The sequence below is a fragment of the Myxocyprinus asiaticus genome, chromosome 30 (assembly GCF_019703515.2).
Source record: "Myxocyprinus asiaticus isolate MX2 ecotype Aquarium Trade chromosome 30, UBuf_Myxa_2, whole genome shotgun sequence".
In the NCBI taxonomy this organism is placed as follows: domain Eukaryota; kingdom Metazoa; phylum Chordata; class Actinopteri; order Cypriniformes; family Catostomidae; genus Myxocyprinus; species Myxocyprinus asiaticus.
Genome location: NC_059373.1, coordinates 20361652 through 20382926, shown reverse-complemented (window position 1 = coordinate 20382926; position 21275 = coordinate 20361652). Strand labels below are relative to the sequence as shown.

At 37.6% G+C, this 21275-nt stretch overlaps 2 protein-coding genes across 3 annotated transcripts in view; both read left to right on the top strand.

The window, feature by feature from the left end:
• On the top strand, window positions 1-15817 carry LOC127421479 (HEPACAM family member 2-like). Its single transcript, XM_051664561.1, has 9 exons — window positions 1-626; window positions 10349-10696; window positions 11704-11988; window positions 12458-12757; window positions 13526-13651; window positions 13983-14004; window positions 14083-14117; window positions 15012-15085; window positions 15181-15817. Exons 1-9 carry the CDS (start codon window positions 380-382, stop codon window positions 15283-15285), a joined length of 1542 nt encoding a protein of 513 aa, XP_051520521.1. The 5' UTR covers window positions 1-379; the 3' UTR covers window positions 15286-15817.
• A 3386-nt stretch (window positions 15818-19203) lies between these two features.
• Window positions 19204-21275, top strand: part of LOC127421476 (syndetin-like) — a 207381-nt gene continuing 205309 nt past the window's right edge. For both annotated transcript variants that reach the window (XM_051664540.1, XM_051664541.1), the window contains exons 1-2: window positions 19204-19355; window positions 19858-19926. In XM_051664540.1, the coding sequence (XP_051520500.1) occupies window positions 19323-19355; window positions 19858-19926 (102 nt within the window). In that variant the 5' untranslated portion in view covers window positions 19204-19322. The remainder of the gene's footprint in view (window positions 19356-19857; window positions 19927-21275) is intronic.

The following is a 21275-nucleotide window of genomic DNA, read 5'->3' as shown; positions in this document are numbered from 1 at the left end:
AGACTGGAGTCATTTTTCCTTTAAGTTCGTTTGTCCTTAACTGCTCAGAAGTTTTCTGAGATACATTAGAGTTGTGTTTTATGTTAACTGTGAACTTAGTGTCACTTCTAGCTATTTATCTTAAGGTTTGCTTTAAGTTTGTGTGATCATCCCTTTAAAAAAAAAATATTTGTCTTGGGTCATGCGTGGTTTCAGTTGAAACTTTGCATGTCTATGTGTTGTGTTGATGTATGACCCTGTGTGTCATGGACTTGAATATCAGTCTGCACTGGTTTCACACCTGTAGCAGTCTGTGTCTGTTTACTACAATTTATGAAAAGGAGAAATTTCCATTTGTGATCTGACACTGTGAGCTTAAGCTGTGGATATCTCGCCTTGAATGTGTATCGGTGAGGCTGTCTCTGGCCCTCAGGGTGACAGCAGTCTTTTGGAATCTTGGCCAGGTGTATGTGTTCTTATGGCACGTGGGAGGGGCCTGAGCTTCTCTCATTTCCCTGGCAAATACTGTCACCAGTTCCCTTTTCTTGTCACAAGCCAAACAGCATCTAGATATTATATTGCAGAAATGGAATGTGTTGAAGTCACCGTGTTTCTACTCATTTGCACCATATTTCTCACTGTCCATGGTAAGGTACTTTTTAATTTATCTTTAAAATAGGTACAGTAACAGTGATGTTACATACCAAAACCTGCAGCGAGTAAGAGAAAGGTCATATTTTTGTGATGCCATTTAAACAAATTTACAGAGTTTAAATTAATGGTATAAAAATATATAGGCTATTTCTTTTCTACAAAATGTTATTCAATTTTATGTACATATACTTAATATTTACACTTTACAATTTTTAAATACAGTCGGCTGTTTGTTTTTTATTCATCTCGTTGACTGTTTTTCTAAACACAACCATAGATGGTTATGTACACACAAATGTGATGCAGAACTAAGAACAGTGAAACTATGGATTGGTTTTAATTCTCTAATTCTGAAATAGTGTCAAGATTACGTCCTACATCAGATTTCCATTTTGAATGAAATGTTCTTACAGTTACAGTACTTTATAATCTGTGCTTTTGTTATTTTACTTTACGTTACAAATTAGTACAATTTCCAATGTTCATATAATATGTAATTTCTATACAATAACGTTATATAGGTTAACATTAGTAAATACATTAGGTATCATGAACAATGTTTTCTTTTTTTCATTTTATTTTCAGCATTTATTGTCTTAATGTAAACATGTTCATTTAGTAGTTCATAATGCATTAACTAATGTTAACATGTACAACTTTTATTTTTTAAAATGTATTAGTAGTTGAAGTAGTTGAAATTAAACAAGAATAATAAATGCTGTAGAAGCATTGTTCATTTTTAGCTTAATTTAAATAATGCAGTTATATAATAATAACAAACACAACCTCATTGTAAAGTGTTACCAATAATAAAATAATACAACCATGATAATATACAGTATATATCAAATATAGGCATGATTCATTCTCATGTGGCAGAAGTTCCTACGTCCTTTTGTGTATGTCACATGCTGTTTTAAAAACTACAAAAGCACAAACATTTATGATTTAGAGGATTATTCATGGTCAGGCAAGTTTTTTGTGTATGTGTGTGTTGGCATTACCAATTAGATTATTTTAAGTGTGAATAATCTGGTGTTTGTGTTTGGGGATGCATAAGGAGCAGATCATAGCTCAATTACTAATGCTTGTCTTGCTGGTGTAAGTGACTGTTGCTATCACCACTATTCTTATTTGGATGCATTAAGACCACAACAGGCCAAACACACTTTCTAGTATTCATAGCTTACAGTGTGGTGTAAACACAGGCACACTTTTAGCTTCCACCGAATTTGCCCTTTGGTTCTTTGTGCATGCAATAAGGGTGTCCTTATTTATTATTTAGCACATAACACGAGCCACACAGTTATCTATTGTAACGCACAACACTGGCTGCCAGCAGAGGCGACTATGGGTGGAGATGACCGTGTCCGGGTTGTTGAGGGCACAAGGCAGATAGAGAGGGATGAGACTGTTTACCTGCCTACTGCCTGCTGCTACATAACCTTGCCTAGCAACGCAATGCAGATTAACAGCTGTCGGTCCTTTAATACATGTTTTTTAAACATGGTGCAAAAGAAATCTTTTGCAAATAATTTTTTTTTATTGATTCATATATACACAACAAAGAAAAACCCAACACATTTACAACGAATCAACATTTCACATTCAAACCCCACTAATATCCCTCCCCATTCACCAACCCCACCCTGACACCCAATGGACACCCCTGTGGTCCCACATAATAACACCCCCCCCAGAAAATATAATAAACATACATAATTAAACTAAACTACACTCTCCACATCCCCCAAAAACACAAAATAATTGCCCCATTTCTTAACAAATAAGTCCCAAAACTCGAGGCTTCTACTCGCCACCTCCTCAAAAGCTGCCACTCTCCCCATTTCCACACACCACTCTGAAAATGATGGCACTCCATCCGACTTCCATCCCCTTAAAATAATTTGCCTGCCAATCATGATACTGGTCAGAACCCAATTTTTTATGTGATTATCCCCCAAATTTATGACCGCCCCATCACCCAAAATACAGAGTCTGGGACAAAGTAAAATTTGAGTGCTCAAAACGTCACACATACAACTCTGAACTTTCAACCAAAATTCTTGGATCTTAACACACCCCCAAAAAACATGGATTGTGTCTCCATCTTCTGATTGGCATCGCCAGCCTGTGCCGATTTCTCAGGGCCAGCAAAGCCTTCTCTGCTGGCGTAACATGCCTAATAAATAAATACATATTTTTTCATCCTTTCATTCTCATTGACCTTTTTGCCTATGTATTTTCAATCACTTTCAACTCCTAATTAATCTACAAACGAATAGCAAAAAACAAAAAAAACAAAAATGTATCCAATCAGAATTTATTCCTCGATGCTTACAAGCAAAGTGTAACAACTGTTTCACAAATCGCATGCCCGAAGCCATGCTCCTTAGCCGAAGCAGTGCGTGAGTCTGAGCTCCACCCCGACAGGCCTTCAGAATTTCCATAGAATCCCTCAATAGTGCAGTGAATAGGCATCTAAAGTCAGATTGTCAGATTCATCAGCCAGTCAGACTGATTTATTTGTTCTTGTGGGTGTGGTCTTTAGGATATGCCCCAGTCCAGACCTTCTAGCTGGCCTTGAGTGACGCAATCACGCTTTAAGTGACGTAATTTGAAAGCGAAGAGCGCAAAATCTTGCTGACGAGACGGATGTCATCACTGCTGGTATTGCCGTTGAGAAAGAGATCCTTATGGATTTAAAAACCTAAGATGTTCTGTATGATCATGTGATTGATTACTTAAACAGGAAAGTGTTGCCCTGAATAGCCAAAACTCCACCTTCCGCAACAAAATAGTATTCTATCTGTATTTCAATCTGGTCAATTCTCTGAGGCCATCAGACGACATTCGGCGCTTCAGCTCTGCCTCTGCACTTTTCATTTTCCCTTCCAACTCCACAAGTTCTTGTGCTTTGGATTTTTTGATGAATGAGGCATACTGTATGATCCGACCCCTAAGAACCGCCTTAAGTGCCTCCCAAGCCACGCCCACAGAGGATACTGAGGACCAGTTCGTCTTCATATAAACACTGATTTCAGCCTTTAACATTTGTTGGAAATCAGGATTTTGCAAAATGGATACATTAAAGTGGCAACTATATGATTTCTTTTTCTCTGTATATGGCAACACCTCTAAACTCACCAGGGCATGATCTGAGACTAAGATGTTTCCAATTGAGGAATCAACAACAGATGAAATGGGGACTTGGATATTAAAAACAAAATATTTTCTAGAATAAATCTTATGGACTGATGAAAAAAAAAATTATAGTCCCTACCAGATGGGTTTAAAAGTCTCCAGATATCTGTAAGACCAAGATTTTTACACATCCTGTGAAGCGTCAATGTTGCTCTAGGGGGCTTACACACTTTTACTTCACTATGATCAAGGACTGAGTCCATCAAAAGATTAAAGTCTCCTCCAAATATTATATCATGAGGGGTGCCAGCGGCCAGCGGCTTGCATAAGAAAATGTTGTGGTTCTTCCAAGAAAGCCTTCCTTTACTCCTCGCCTCACGTAACACGAGATCTTTATCGGATGATCTCAGAAATTTGGCCAGAATTGATCGGGGCCTGTCTCCTTCCACGGATCTCCGAGCCGGAACTCTGCTTATGGCCTGTTATGTCAGCAGACCCGGAAAGAGCTCGTCTAGGAATTTTACCATATCTTGGCCTACCTCATGCTCAGGAATTCCAACAATTTGGACGCTGTTTCGCTGATTACGATTCTCAAGGTCTTCAAGCTTTTCCCAAATGCATTCCAAATCTACTTTGGTCGCTAGCGAATTAGCAGCTAATTCCCTCTCTGATGACTCCAGATAATCGATCCGTTTCTCGACGTCCCCGATTCTTGTAACCAACTCAGAATTTCATCTCCATCGCAGTGATTGATCGACGTATTACAGCAAGATCCTCCAGGTCTGCCACGACCTTCGCCAGCATTACAGACATGCTCGACAATTGACGTTGAATTTCTCCCACTGCACCGTCCAAACTGAGTCCCTGGTCTGCGGCCCTGTCTGGGGTATCAGCTTGAGCACATAAGTGTCTTTTAATATTTTAATATCTACAGAGCCCGAGGATTTTGAATTCTTTGACATGTTGACTTCATAGAACAGTTATGTAGCAGGGTGTATCGAATCTCACCGGTTTAAGACACAAAAAGAATTAAAAACTAGCAAAGTGCGCAGAGCTCGCCGTTCACATATCCGACCCCCGCATGGCACCACGCAACTCCTCGGAAAAGAAATCTTATACTTAAAGGGATAGTTTACCCTGAAATGAAAATTCCATCATCATTTATACACCCTCATGTCATTCCAAACCCATTTTACTTTCTTTCTTCCATGGATCACAAAATGAGAATATTAGTGCTACTCTTGTCTGAGTCTGATCTCATGAAAATTATATGACTGTGGCATCATTTTTTCTAAACACTGTACGTGGTTCCTTATACGTATTGCGGCAGTTTCTAGGTGAAATGTTCACTGTTTGGTGCTAAAAGTGTGTAAAAATTAGCTCCAAACCGATAAGGATTGGCCCTATTTAAATCAACATAACTTACTTCCCTACCCTAACCTTAAAATCTAACCAATAGTGTCATAAAAAGCTAATTGTGAGATGAAAAACACAACTGCAGAAGTAAATGTAATTTCTGGATAATTCATATGTCCACATGTCGTGCATGCTCTTCAGGACTCATATCCCAGTCCTTTGCATCACAAGTGCAATGCTCTATCAGTTGAGCTACAATGCTATTTGCTTTAGCTCAAACAAGCTTGTAAATGTTTTTGGTTATGTAATGCAAACATATAAAATTTACATTTACATTTATTCATTTGGCAGACGATTTTATCCAAAGCGACTTACAAAAGAAGAATACATTATAAGCAAATCATCTTAAGGAGACAGTGGTATGAAAAGTGCTCTATTACAAAGTTTCACTAGCATCAGAATAGTAGTATTCAAGACAGATTAAAGTGCTGGTTAAGTGCTCATGGAAAAGATGTGTTTTTAGCCATTTTTTGAAGACAGAAAGTGAATCGGCTTCATGGATGGAGTTGGGAAGGTCATTCCACCAACATTGTACGATGAAACTGAAAGTCCGGGAAAGTGTTTTGGTACAATAAGGCACCATTCCTTAGCCAACCGCAGGATTCTGGTGGGAACGTAGCTCTGCAGAAATGATTTTAGGTATGCTGGAGTAATGTTTAATGAGACATTAAAACATAAATACAAAACAGGCTATCCCCACAGCCATCACCATTGTGTCCTTGAGCAAGGCAATTAACTCCAGGTTGCTCCAGAGGGATTGTCCCTGTAATAAGTGCACTGTAAGTCGCTTTGGATAAAAGCGTCTGCCAAATGCATATATATAAATAAATATAAATATAGAAATATAAATAATAGTAAACTTTAATGTTATATAGTGCCTTTAAAAGTTGCTTCTCAAAGTGCTTTACAATTTAAAACCAAATACAACAATATAAAATATATACAATATTTTATCTATAAGCATACATAATAAACCACAATGTACAAATTTACAAAATGCATCCACACCAAAAAGATCAAGTAAAAGCCCCTCTAAAGAAAAATAGCCTTAAGACTATATTTGAAAGTGCCTAAAGTTGGTTCTTCCCCAATTTCTCTAGGTAATGAGATCCACAATTTTGGGGCATGGCATGAAAATCCCTGTCTCCCGTAAAAAAGCCGTTTCCAATTTTGCAAAAATGTAGTTATAGTAATGTGATTCTATGAGACCAGGCTGTCCTTTCCATGTGAACAGGGGACGGATGCTCTCGAGACTCAAAAAATTAAAACCATCAATAAAAGTAGTCCATATGACTTGTGTGCTATATTTCAAGCTTTCTGAAGCCATACGATAGCTTTTTATGAGGAACACACCAAATTAACTTGAAAATCTTCCCGTGCTAGCCACTCCGTGATAGCTCTCAAATCTTTTTTTGCATCCATTTTTCAAAACATCTTCATTTGTGTTTCACAGAAAAAAGGAACTCATACAGGTGTGAAACAACATGAGGGTGAGCAAATAATGGCATAATTTTCATTTTTGGATGAACCATTAAATGTGAAAGGATTTAGTGTATGGAAAAAAGAGATGTTAGTTTGCATTACAGTAGAAGCCACTAAGTTGTCTTGGTAGCATAATTTTAGGATTATTCATACATGCTTCCCTGACAATGTTTTTCTTTTATAAGTGCACAAATTGTTGTCTCAGTGATCTCTATGACTTAATGTAATGCGCAGCAGCTATTCATCACTGCCTGAGTGTTTGCTCACAGACCAGTTCAGACAAATTAGAGAGAACTTCATGTTTGATGCTATCATTCAGAGAAGCTGGTAAATATTTGCCCACATTAGAGTACTGTGGGAGACAACAGTGGTGATTAAACTGCAGACCTGTGTATAGGTGTATGAGCTAATTAACGATGCAGATAAATCCAATGTAACGATCTAATGAGATACAGAGTCAGATATTTGGACTGCAATAGAAAGGAGACACAGAATTTTGTGGCAGCAGATTATGTGTGGATAGATTATGTCTTACTGCAAATTTCCTTTTTGGCTATACAGTTAAATGAAGAGTCCAAGTGAACTAAAATGAGAAGGAAAACTGCTCTGAGCAGAGGATTTAGATTAATGTTTCGATCAGTGAAGTCACAGTTAATGAGAAACATTGCAGGTTTTAACGCGGTTCTGTTCTGCCCAACTGATCAGGGCTGCGTTTCACAAAAGCATCGTAAGCTTTAGTTGATCATAGAGATCTTTGGCGCCAATGGCCAAACACTTATTTTGAGTAACAAACAAAGTAAGAATATGGAAGAGACCAGACATGAGCTTTACTCAAACCCAAATAAAGGAATGCAAGCACACACACATATAAACAACTGTGCCTACGGTTGCACAAGTAGTTAATAAAACAAAGGGTAAAAAAGAGAAAGCAATATGAAATTTGTACCCAGAATAGACCTACAAAATCTAGGCTATATAATTTAATGTATCTGTAGATGTTAGCCAGCTACAGGTCCGGTTCCAGATCAAAATCACTGAGGGTGCTTCTGAAAATAGTGGGGGTGCTCTGTATAAAGTGTAGGTGTGTCGTAATTACACATTTTTTAATAGATTAAATCATGTTTAAATGCTACTAAAACAACTTAAAGAACAGTTTTTTATTTATTATCGCTTCATGAACTTTCATTGAAAATGACAGCAAAATGCTGCACCTGCAGATTATAATATACATTGTTGCAGCATTTTGTGTGTTTGCTGGGATTCAAGGAAATCTGCTTGCCAATTTACAGTATTAGTCTCACATATTCAATTGAGCAGGTGTGTGCGATTATTTTGTTTTTTTTTTGGTGATTATTTAGGGACTACATCAGCCGTTAAGTAGATCCTGGAAGAGAGAAGATACAAATTTCTGCATAGTTGTATCTTTTAAGCCCAGAATTAGTAGTGCACTCATGCACTCAATGAATGATGCACAATTTTCTGAAGTGTATTCTGATGGGACCATTCTGCGATTGCTTGAAGTTTTGCTGCTACGTTTCTATCACATGTTAGTAAAACTGGATTAAGACTGAGTATAATTATTAATTGTTTATTTTACCGTACTTCAAAGCAGTGGTAATTTAGTATTCAATTTAACACTATACATTGGGAGTCTGGTTTAATAGTAAAATAAAATATTCAGAAATTATAGATTCTAAAGGCTTATTTTAATGTTGGCCACAAAGTGGACAAAATTGTTTTATTCTCAAAACATTATCAACCTGTTTACATGCTCATGGGTCATGATGTGGGTCTCGTCAATGGTTTATTTGGCAACCCATTCAGCACACAACTGAATAAAACAGGCTGCATGACACTGATAAATGATTACTGCCAGAGTAACATTCGCATACAGGTGTGAGGGACTTCAGCATTTTACAAATAACACAAAGAACAAACATTTTCCTCTCTCACTTGGTTTTGCTCGCATGTCCCCTCCTTGTGCGAATCGTGTGAAGATCTGTTGGGATTTTACTAAAGTTCATCACTGAAAAGGTTTGCTCGCAGACTTGACACTAAACAGCACACGCAGCCTCACGAATGGCCACGGAGTGGCTGCATCACACTTTTCTTTGAGCAGAATATTGCTCTATTGACAGCACTAAGATTTTTATTTTATTTTTTTCGAAGAGGAGAGAGAAAGCTCACACTCGCATACATGGTTGCATAAATTAAGTATGACAAGGTGAAATATTTCCAATTTGTGCAAGTATAAATCTATGATTGGGGTCTTGCATCAATTATCTGGCAACCCTGAGCATATTAAAAGCTTGTGGATGCGTGATAGGACCCAAAGCCAGATAAATGAAAGATCTAATAAAAAAGGTTCTTGATAAATTGACTCGCAGGCAGTAGTTTGCCCTGGTCTGCAATTGAGGGTGCTCTAAGGTTCATTTGAGAGTGCTTAGCATGAATGCTTTAGACTACAGTCCTAATCATGGTCTCTTCTAAAAGAAGAGAAAGAAGACACTTAGGAGTTTTTTTGAATCTCAATCCACGCATCTTATCACGTGGCTTGTTGAGCGCATTAATGCAGAGACCTAGTGCGTGTGGAGGCTTCACGCTATTCTCCACGGCATCCAAACACAACTCACCATGTGCCCCACTGAGAGCGAGAACCACATTATGGCGACCAAGAGGAGGTTAACCCAACGTGACTCTACCCACCCTAGCAACCGGGCCAATTGGTTACTTAGGAAGCCTGATTGGAGTCACTCAGCACACCCTGGATTCAAACTTGCGACTCCAGGTGTGGTAGTCAGCGTCTTTACTTGCTGAGCTACCCAGGCCCCCGATTTTTGCTCTTTTTAATGAAAAGGAGGGCAAGTCAAAATTCATTTTTGTGGTAATCAATATTATGCCACAAATGCTGTCGATTGCGCTTAACTTGTATTGAACCCGGAATATTCAAATTTCAATATTGCCGGGCCTGGGTAGCTCAGCGAGTATTGACGCTGACTACCACCCCTGGAGTCGCGAGTTCAAATCCAGGGCGTGCTGAGTGACTCCAACCAGGTCTCCTAAGCAACCAAATTGGCCCGGTTGCTAGGGAGGTAGAGTCACATGGGGTAACCTCCTCGTGGTCACGATTAGGGGTTCTTGCTCTCAATGGGGCACGTGGTAAGTTGTGCGTGGGTCACGGAGAGTAGCATGAGCCTCCTGTGCTGTACATGATAACTTTATCTGTGAAAAGTTATAACCATAATTACAACTAGGTTGCCATAATGATGTAACGCCAGTAAACCCTGTAATCTGGTAAATGATGTAATGCTGCAAATCCTTTATGACACTAAAATCATGTTAACAAATAATGTGCACGTCTTGTTGCTATACTTTTGAAACAGTGTGTATTTTAGTGTTTATGGACTGGACCCATTCACTTCCATTGTACAGTAAGTGCCTTATTGTGACCCCGATACTATTTTATTTTGTATTTTTTAATAAATGAGGAAAGAGTCAAAATACTTTTTTGTAATAATCAACAGTAAGCCACAAATGTTGAAAACGATTTCTGAATAATCAACAAGTTAACAATAGATAAAGCAGTTTAAAATAATCAAGTTTATTTTTATTGCACAATCATTTAACATTAAGCCAAGCCACACATTTCTGATGCACAGTCTCTATTGAACAGGTACAGACTCTGAATACATTTCGGTGATGCCCACACAGCATGGGAGAAAGGGGGACTCTATGCTCCTCAAAGTGGAGACTCATTTCAGTTCCCAGAATGCAACATTCCAGGGGACCTGGTACAAGACTAAACCCATGTACACTCATTTGGTCACTTTCACTGAGAGCAATGTTATCCTAAATATGCGCCTAAAGAACAATACAGTACTCAACCTGCCTGACGTCTCACTGTATATTGAGCACCTGGATGAGGACGTAGAGGGGGAATACAAGATGGAGATCAATATCATTTTCTCAGGAAGCTCCAGGCCAGTGACTGTCACGAAGACAGTCAAAGTCACAGTCAGTGGTACAAACTTTTTGAGCATTTCTAGTGTTTGAACATACAGGAGATATTGATGTGGTTACCAGTGCTGTTAAAGACCCCATGAAATGGTGTGTGAAGTGCAGATTTCTTTCCAGTGTTGACATATTTCCTATTGAAATGGAAAGTTGGGTGGGGGATACAAAAGCACCCGCACCCGTTAAAAAAAGCCAATAGGCATTAGTTTATGTCACAACCTTAATTTGCTACTTGCTATTGCTAGTCAGTAGCAGGTGGTATTTAGAGGAGGGGCATTCTCATTCAAAAGAGCAGCTGATTGGACAAATATTTATTTAGACCTTATTCACGCTAGCGCCATCTTTGATTATTAATGGGAATGACAACAAGGCTGTGAGGGATAGACTTACAGTCTCTTCAATGGCACGAATGGTATAAAGCTGTATAAAGCTCCTAGATCACTTCTGATTTTCCACAAATCATGTTGTCTGGAGTTCTTTGTATACTGAATGTTCTTGGACAGATATTTTATCAATGTTTTGTCCGCGGAGCGATCCAAAAACACTTTAAACTGCAGTACAGCCCATTGAAGAGATGGTGAGTCTATACCTCACAGCCTCTATGTCATTTCCATTAAAAAAACAATAATAAGGTCTATACACCCCTGAGTGCAAGATGAGTCATCAATATTTTCAGTCCTTTTTCCTGGTTGAGAAAGAGTACATTTTAAAGGCAAATATCTGTTAAAAGTTAATTTGGACAACTTTTAGGAGTACAGCAGCATATAGATGGCCTCAAAGCTAACAAACATGGACTTAAAGCCAGAAAACTAACTAATGAATTTTGAATTAATGGGGTATTTGATGTCTTGTCCTGACAACTAATGCCACATTAACAACATGTACAGATAATAAATGGAGTTTTTGAATTGAATTATATTCCACCCTGATACAAGTAATGTAGAGTATTGCACAGTACTGTAGATCTATTTTTGTCTCAGTTTTTTTTTTATTTTTTATCATTTCTGTTTTCAGTGCCTGTGTCCATCCCCATCATTAGCAAGACCCCAGACTCAGAACTAGTGGAAGACAGAGACAATGTAACACTGACTTGCTCTGTTGAAAGTGGAACAAATGTTCAGGTTAAATGGCTGAGGAACAACAAGTTGGTAGGCCTAAGTGAGAGGCATAAATTCTCACAAGACCATGGCAAGCTTGTTATAAACCCTGTCAAGAAAGAAGACATCGGCCAATACATCTGTGAGGCCAAAAACCATATCAGCATTGAGCTAAGCAAACAGACTGATCTCAGTGTGTTCTGTGAGTATCTTATTTATCTATCTACTTACTACAGATGAGCTGGAATCGCAGTCATTCGTCATCGGTTATCGCCCTGTGTGTAAATCATTGCAGCCTTATCATAAACTGTCCAGCAGGTTCCTCTTTCTTCCGGAAAATGAACTGCTATTTACATTGTACTGTAAGTCAGATGTTAAATGTGATCTACCATGACATGATATCATCTGTATTACATTGAAGGTGGCTTTCAACGGTTAAACTATTTATTCAAATATACTAGAAAAAGAAATAAACATTTTGGTGTTGGCTTGACAAAGCCTTGCCAGAAAGTTTAGAAAAAGAATAATAATAATAAAAAAACTATGAAGATTGAAGGTTTCAATACTTACTTTGAGTACTACGAATCTATACAGTTTTTAGATTGATGGATGGATGGATATATATATACAGTATTTTTGTTTTGTGTGTGTGTCTTTACCAAATGTGTTAGATGGGCCCTATAACCTGGCAGTAAATTCTGACCAGGGTCTGAAAACTGGAGGGGTGTTTACAGTGAACCCGGGGGAACTGGTCTTTTTCGAGTGTCTTGCGGATTCAAACCCTCCCAACACCTGCGTCTGGATCTCAAAGACAAAGAATGGCACAGAGGTTCTCATGACTGGTACACGATTTGAAGTGACATCTTATGAGCTAGCCCAAGCTAAGGAGTTCTTGTGTAGAGCATTCAACAATGTGACAAAAAAGCAGGATGAGACTAAGTTCACTCTGGTGGTGGCCAGTCTTGGCAAAGGTATGTATGTGGTCACCTATTGCTTTGGATCTGCACATTAAAGGAATAGTTTACCCCAAAATAAAAATTTCACTCACTCCACTCTCACAATGTTCCAAACATTTTTTTTTTTTTTTTTTGGACATACGTCCAAGAATAAAAGTAGTTAATATGAATTGTGCTCTATGTAGCAGTCTTCTAAAGCCATACAATAGCTTTGTGTGACCAATATTTAATTCCTTATTCACTGATCTTCTCTTCCAGAACCAAACAAATTCATGAAGAAATTTCTTCAAATTTTTCTCCTTTTGCATTTCGTGGAACAAAAAACAAAAAAAGTCATGGAGGTTTGGAACAATGAGGGTGTGTAAATAATGCATTTTTGGGTGAACTGCTCCTTTAATTTGGAAACATTCAGTGACAATACAGAATACATTCAGATTAACTGGCATTGTTAGTTTTGAGTCTGTTCTGTTAGTTATTCTTTTGTCCCATCCATTGTCAGAAAGCATGGTCATGGCAAGCTTTTTTTTTCCCAGTTGCTTAGTGCATATCTGTCCTACCTGTGATTAAGTCTTGCTGTTCCATTGTAAAGTAAATAGAGGCCAGCACATGTTCGTATTGTTTACCAGTCGTTACAGGCTGTGAATACAGGCAGTATGGACTTAGAATAGAAGTGTCTTTTTGAGAAATTAATTTCTTTTTTTAAAAATAAGATGAAGATGACAGACCAGAAATGATGTATAGCAAAATATAACCTGTAACGCTGATATATCGATCTGTTTCCAGGAAGAGAGAAACATATTCAGGAAGGGAGTTCACTGTCTCCCTTGACTTTGATTACAGTTGCTTCATTGTGCATTATTGTGTGCATGGTGTTTGTGCTCCTAAGGAAGAGCTGCCATCCAAGAAGAAGTATGAAATTTAAACTCTGTCTTTTATTGATATTCAGCCTTTTCCTCAATAATGTGTCATTTGACCAAATCATTTATTCACCAAAGCTCTACTAAACTACTGTGTAAAACAATTAAGAGTTGTTTTGAAAAGTTTTGTTTGGCTCTAGTGTACTTTTTTAAACAAATTGAATCTTAGTGTGCACGTAATCAACGTTCTGTTTTTCAGGCTTTATTCAAATCAGTTATAGTCACTGAAACAAGACAAATTTTGAACTTATTTGCATAAGGCCATGAAAAGCCCATTTTGTTTGTGCAATAATATGTATTCACTTTTTATCCTTTTTCCACAGTGATAAAGACTATGTACAGGCGGTAAGAAAATATCTATTCAGCTTTTGAAAGATTTGCAAAATACATACCACATTTCTTCATTGATTGATTGTTTTCTAGGCCTATGACAGAGCAGAGAGGACTGCACCGCTCCGGTAGGCATGCCTCAGACTATAATATACCCGTGTTGTGAAGCTGTAATGTGTACATAGCCTCTCTGTACCAACAACATCCCCAAGTCCATTAACATTACAACTGCTATAATCATATCTGCTTAATTTCTGTTAGCATAAGCTGGCTTGGTTCCTGGCTACATAAACAAATACTGTCTGTTTTTTAAAAGTATACATATTACACCATTTGTTACTATAAAAGAGGATACTAGTAAAAAAAAGTTACATAAAATAAACAGGATGTTTATTCTGGTTACAATTAGCAAAAGAGATGAAAAAAAAAAAGATTTATATGTTGTCTTATTTGTACATATTGAGAATATATCACTTTAAATACAGTACAGAATGAGTATCTTTGTCTGTTAATATTTGTATTTTACTAAGGGCGTGCTGTGTGACTCCAGTCAGGCTTTCTAAGCAACCAATTGGCTCGGTTGCTAGGGTGGGTAGAGTCACATTGGGTTAACTTCCTCGTGGTCGCTATAATGTGGTTCTCGCTCTTGGTGGGGTGCGTGGTGAGTTGTGTGTGGATGCCGCAGAGAATAGTTTGAAGCCTCCACACGCGCTAGATCTCCGTGGTAACGTGCTCAGCAAGCCACGTGATAAGATGCGCAGATTGACGGTCTCAGATGCGGAGGCAACTGAGATTCGTCCTCCGCCACCCGGATTTAGGCGAGCCACTACACCACCACAAGGACTTGGAGCGCATTGGGAATTGGGCTTTCCAAATTGGGGAGAAAATGGGAGAAAAAAATAAAAGATTAAATTGTATTTTACTTAAAATAGTGTGTGTATTATATGTAGTGAATAAACTTTGTCCTGTTTATAGCTCTGTACTATGAAATATCGGCCATAATCTGAATTATGTTCTTGTAGGTCATGAAGATGCAACTGAAGACTTTGGCATCTATGAATTTGTCTCCATACCTGGGAAAATGGAATCAACACAGGTGAAGACACTGGGATGGAAAGATGATTGCTTGCTTTATTGCATGAGCAGTTTTACCCCAGAACAGTTTTAATATATCTTCGCTGTGTCTTCCAGGCATCCTGCAGGTCTTTGGCACGGTTCGATTCAGATTTGCATACCACCATCTACGAAGTCATCAAACATGTGCCTGAAGCTCCGACACTGAGTCTGCTGAAATGAGAGAGAGAGATGGCTATTCACGTGTGCTGGACATACAAAATTTTCACATTTTTCTCTGTCCTGTCACACATTCTTTTGTTTTAGATAATTGTTTCTTTTATATTCTATCCAAACAAAATCTGCAGTTTTCACAAGTGCTGAGCACTGATGTTTTTTATATCTTCAAAAGAATATATGTGAATGAGAACTATGAAAACATTTTTTCTGTAGCAACTGGCTTAATGAAAATACTAAGAGTATTTACAGTATATATAAATACAGTCAGCAATGTTATTGTCTTTCTTGCATTATGAATGTAAATATGATGTAAATATTTGTACGTTGACACTGTATTTTTGCACACTGCAATGTATTCTGTGATATTGCTCATTACATTTCAAAGATCCCACATAACCGTTCCATACATTTCATAGCAGTTTTTGAATTTAAAACAGACATCTTTTGAATGTTTGTTTACTATGTGTTGCACCTGTTCACATTTTACACTCAGATGACAGATACAGTCATTTGAAAATAAAGGTCTTTGGAATTATTTTACTAATACTTTATTCATAATGATTTTTTAATGCATGATTCTGCTTTACATTTTTAGGGCTTTGCTTTGTCTTGCCAAAACTGTCATCTAGAGTTTCTATTTTTGGTTATTTGTGCATGGAAGTGATTATACTTGATCTAAAAATGTGAATTTCATCATCGGTTTCTAAAAGAAGGGATTTTTAGTAGGGTAGTGGTCGCTGACTACTGGATGATTCCTGTGGCCGATGACTGTTATAATGCCGATATGTATGAACAACTGAGATCTACAGTGTATATATGTGGAAAATATATTTTTGTCATGAAAACCAATTATACATTGACTAGGCTGTTGGAAAATTTAGCAAATGACACAATGGAGGGCCAGTGCCTCTGTTAATATACTGTATATTGATATTCTCAATATGATCAAATATCAGCCGATCTATTTTCGGCTGATTATGGCAACAAGTCTACTTGTGCACATTTTTGGTGATACAGGCTAAAGGGAGAAAGCAATCTTGTCCAGCATACTGTTCTATAATAATATTTCCAACATGTAAAGTAATACTCCACCAAACTCTTTTTAACCTGATAAATGCATTTTCTTAGCACCTTTACAGCTAAGTGGGCTTGTTCGATAATTATCAGATGCATTATTGAAACAAACTAGATGTGTTTCATAAGGAAGCTTTATAATATGACCATCTGTTTATTTTCTAGGTTTCACAGGAATAGCACAGGTATTATATATCAACAGCTCTTCTGCCTGGGGGAGGTGCCACTCCCTCATTTGACAGGGAAATCATCAGCGATATAAGTGGAGCCGATATTGACGACAAACACTTTAGAATGCTTTTGCCGCTGGTTTAAGCTATTTGCTGTAAACTTTTCTATGAGCTGTGAGACATAAAAGCCCAAAACAAATGAGGTATTGAGGCAGTATTCATTTTCCAAGAATCCTGGATTCATCTTACATCTATGACTGTGTCTGTCATGCTAAAATGTTAATAGACACTTAAACAATCTAAAGCTATATTTAACAAAGGACTTGAGTAATTGTTGTAGGGGTGTAGTAATTATTTGAAAAATGGCATAAATTAAGGCTTTCATCTTTGAAAAGTTATTTTGCTAAAATGGGGAAAAAATTTAGAATTGTCTAATAATGGTTGCTACGCCTCCATTAAATGAGTGTAGTTGCTTTCTTGGGGGCTTTCTAATGCCAACTCTGTGTAAATTGTCTTGTTGTACCAGTGAACAATAGTTGTATCTAGAATGTGCTGACAAGCTCACCTCCCTAACTTGTCTGTGGGCAAAGCCTCACTGTATGCAAAGACAAATGTGAAACATTTTGAATCTCACATGGATACAAACTATTAACTTATTTAATGATGGCAATTAAATAATGATAAATAATTAGGGCAGACCAGGGAGAGACTTAAAAAATGTCACCAACCTTTCCCATCTTTATCTGCTATCAACTAGAGCAGTTTATAAATCTAACAGCATAAATTAATGTCACGTACAAAGAGTGCTGTTGTTACAACATACTCCAGCCAAGTGGGTTGTAACATCAGTTTACATTTTGTGCATGAATTTATTGTGGTAATTATATTTGCTTGTTCAAAATGGTAAACATAAAAAAAGTTAATTCAAACCAGAAATACTGTGTGTGTGTGTGTGTGTGTGTGTGTACATGTTTATACTACATTGTGGGGACCAAATGTCCCCACAAGGATAATAAAACCTGAGATCACCTACCTTTTGGGGCATAGCCAGCGGTCCCCATGAGGGAAATGGCTTATTAAACATACTAAACGATGTTTTGTTGAAAATGTAAAAATGCAAATTTTTTTTTTGAGGGTTAGGTTTAGGGGTAACATTAGGGGATAGAAATTATTGTTAGATCTGTATAAAATCCACAAAATGCATGGAAGTCTATGGAGAGTCCCCACAATAATATAAAAACTGTGTGTGTGTGTGTGTGTGTGTGTGTGTGTGTGTGTGTGTGTGTGTGAGCTGGTGTCTTATATTCTCACAGTCAGGACCAGAGTGGGATTCATATTCAACCCAGAAATTTCATGTCCAAGTCAGTGTGAAAAATTATTAATCAACATGTGACCTGCTGGCCCAATTTTCGAGCGGCCCACCGGGAATTCTCCCAGTATTCCTGATTAGCACCACTCTTGCCCTACTCACAATAATGGCAAATGGACAATGTCTTATTTTGTACAAAAACCCTCCCCATATAGTCAGCCATGACATTGCTGTTTTGTAACATGTTGGTGAAAAGCTTGTGTGGACAATATCAAATTAATCAACAAGTGATTTTAAGTCCTTGTTGCTAATTGGTTACACTTTGTTACGTGCAGGGTTGGGACGGTTACTTTTGAAATGTATTCCACTACAGATTACAGAATACATGCTGTAAAATGTAATTTGTAATTTATTCCGTTAGATTACTCAAGGTCAGTAACGTATTCTAAATACTTTGGATTACTTCTTCAGCACTGGTAGATTTTTTTCACTTGTTTTGACTATAAAAACTCTGCCAGTACAGTAAGACAAAATACACGTTACAAATACATTCTCTGAAAAACCGAAATATCTTATACAGTGTTGTTTCTAAAACAAGATGAATCAAATTGATCTTGTTTTAAGGATTTTTAGATATCTTTACAGGAAAACAATACAAATGTTATTATCAAGAATACAATTTTTGCCCTAATATCAAAGGTCTTACTAGAAAAAAAGAAATTATGATCCAACGTGAATTTTCTTGATAAAAAAATATGATTGTGCATGGTAACATGTGCATGTAAAATGGCTAGAAATAGCATTTTAGTTTAGCGTAAAGCTGACAATTTACACAAGGTTTATTTCTATTTCTTCTGCTCCAAACTTACTTCAAACTTACTTCTCTGTCTGCTTGTATGAATGTGACACATCATAAGAAATTGTTTCACCGCTGTTCAAATGCACTTTGGATCGCATCATTTATATGTATGTTTTCCATCTGAAAGGACTAAATGACAATAAAATGCAAAGTAATCTCTTCAGTAATCAAAATACTTTTTGAATGTAACTGTATTCTAATTACCAATTATTTAAACTGTAACTGTAGTGGAATACAGTTACTTATCTTTTGTATTTTAAATACGTAATCCCATTACATGTATTCCGTTACTCCCCAACCCTGGTTATGTGTTACCACATCGATCAGTAGTATCCCCTAATAGGCCTAATGAACTATTATTATTATTATTTTGTTAAACATAAGATAATAAAAAGGGCATAACGTTAAAGCCATGATCCCTCAAAAATGATACTTGTCAGTAAGGTTACAGCTACACAGAAGAACTACATATCCCATGCTGCACTTCTCACATTGACCTGTCACGTGAATACAATAGTGAAACATGGCACCTGTCTAGTACTGCGGGAACTGGATCGCTGTTTGGCAGAAATAATATAATATCACAGAATAGATCACACTTTTACTGCTTAGCGTTTTAACCCATACGATGCAGAAAATCAAGTCTTTGATAGCCCGTCAGGTGAGTTTTGCTTATTTTACACCAGCCAACTTTTGGATCTCATTGAAGAGCCCGGAAGCATTTTAATAAGCTAGCTTGTTAGCCAAAATACACATAAATATTAAAACAACATGTACTCATGGGAGATCTGCATATTTATTGAAACCTGCATGTGGAATCTGTTGCGAAAATCAGAGAATGGTGAATAAAAACGTTCAGAGATTGTGAGCGGTAGCTTGGAAAAATAATAAAGATCTGCAGTGTTCATATCACAGATCCTCTGAATCGAGTTCAAAACAAAATCTCTTTTTTCTAGTCAATCAAATCAATAGTGAAACTCTCTTTTAAACTTGTTATATATAGACAGACAGACATACTCATAAATAGATCTATCGTTGTTACCATCATTAATACATTGTCGTTGTGCAGAAGTCTCACTAGATATGGTTCACGGCTCATTATTGCTTTTCCTTTCATACGATATTGAATAATTATTAATATTACCGTTTATTTCCTCTACCAGGGTCTAAAAAGTCCTCAGGAGAGTGTGGTTGACATGAGCCCCTTGGAGAACTTTAGGACCCCCAGCAAGGTGACTAATGCATATTATCTGAATTATGATATTTTATAGTATTTTTTTTTTTCTGTCATTGGAGGGCCAGGTGTATGTCCACTAATTATGCTAGAATTCATTTATTTTTTTAGGCGGTCTTGGATTTTTAGAACTACGCACTTTGATGGTTCCTTCAGTTTAAAGGCAATATTTTATGTTCAGACATGTATATGTATATGTTGTTACTAAGGCAATATGTCTTTTTGGTTTTATAAAACAGTGGCAATGACAATATGATAAAAGACACCAATGTTAAATAAATGACATTTATTTACATTCTTTTTTTTCCCCTCCCCAATCTGGAATGCCCAATTCCCAATGCGCTCGCTTAAGTCCTCGTGGTGGCGTAGTGACTCGCCTCAATCCGGGTGGCGGAGGACGAATCTCAGTTGCCTCCGTGTCTGTGACCGTCAATCCGCGCATCTTATCATGTGGCTTGTTGAGCGCGTTACCGCGGAGACGTAGTGCGTGTGGAGGCTTCACGCTATTCTCTGCGGCATCTGCGCACAACTCACCACACGCCCCATCGAGAGTGAGTACCACATTATAGCGACCACGAGGAGTTTACCCCATGTGACTCCACCTGCCCTAGCAACCAGGCCAATTTGGTTGCTTAGGAGACCTGGCTGGAGTCGCTCAGCACGACCTGGATTTGAATTTGCGACTCCAGGGGTGGTAGTCAGCGTCAATACTCACTGAGCTACCCAGGCCCCCATTCATTTACATTATTAATACGTTACATTTATTATTAATAACCAGATTAAGCAATGCTTCCACAAAGTAATACAGTTTATTCGCTTGACTGAAGGCTTTTTATGGTTGCCAAGCAACGCAGCACATTAATGTGCCCTCATGTCAGTCCTCTGATTGACCTTTTTGAAATAACATTTCATCTAGAAAAGAGACACACATACTTCAAGGCATTTAAAGTCCTCATGAAGGGCCTTGAAGAGCACAGTTTTCTTTGGCCTGTTGATGTCTTTCCTACAGAAACATGAAGTTGGGGGCAGGGCAGGACTTGTTAAACGGCTTGTGCTTCTCATGCCAGAGCCGGTGTTCAGCCGGGGAAACTGTGAATCGATCTCACTACCGAGTCCGTCCGCTTTTCCAGTGACTTGAGAACCGAACGATGATCTAACCGACCAAGTTAAGCTTCTATTAAACCTGCAAGTTCAATACAGATAAATGAGAAACAAGCAAGTAAAAGATAATAATATATCAGTGTTTTGACTCATAATACACTAAACATAAAAGAATAAAGAACACTCACTGTTCATCCTGCTGTACATCCCAAGAAACCTCAGAAAAATGCCTGTATTAAAAATATA

Bases quoted from the DNA above. Each gene is read 5' to 3' on its own strand.
- LOC127421479 (XM_051664561.1), top strand. From the start codon at position 380: ATGTGTATCGGTGAGGCTGTCTCTGGCCCTCAGGGTGACAGCAGTCTT. The intron at 14,118-15,011 runs GTAGGCATGCCT...ATGTTCTTGTAG, and splicing joins GAGAGGACTGCACCGCTCCG to GTCATGAAGATGCAACTGAA. The intron at 15,086-15,180 runs GTGAAGACACTG...TGTGTCTTCCAG, and splicing joins GGAAAATGGAATCAACACAG to GCATCCTGCAGGTCTTTGGC.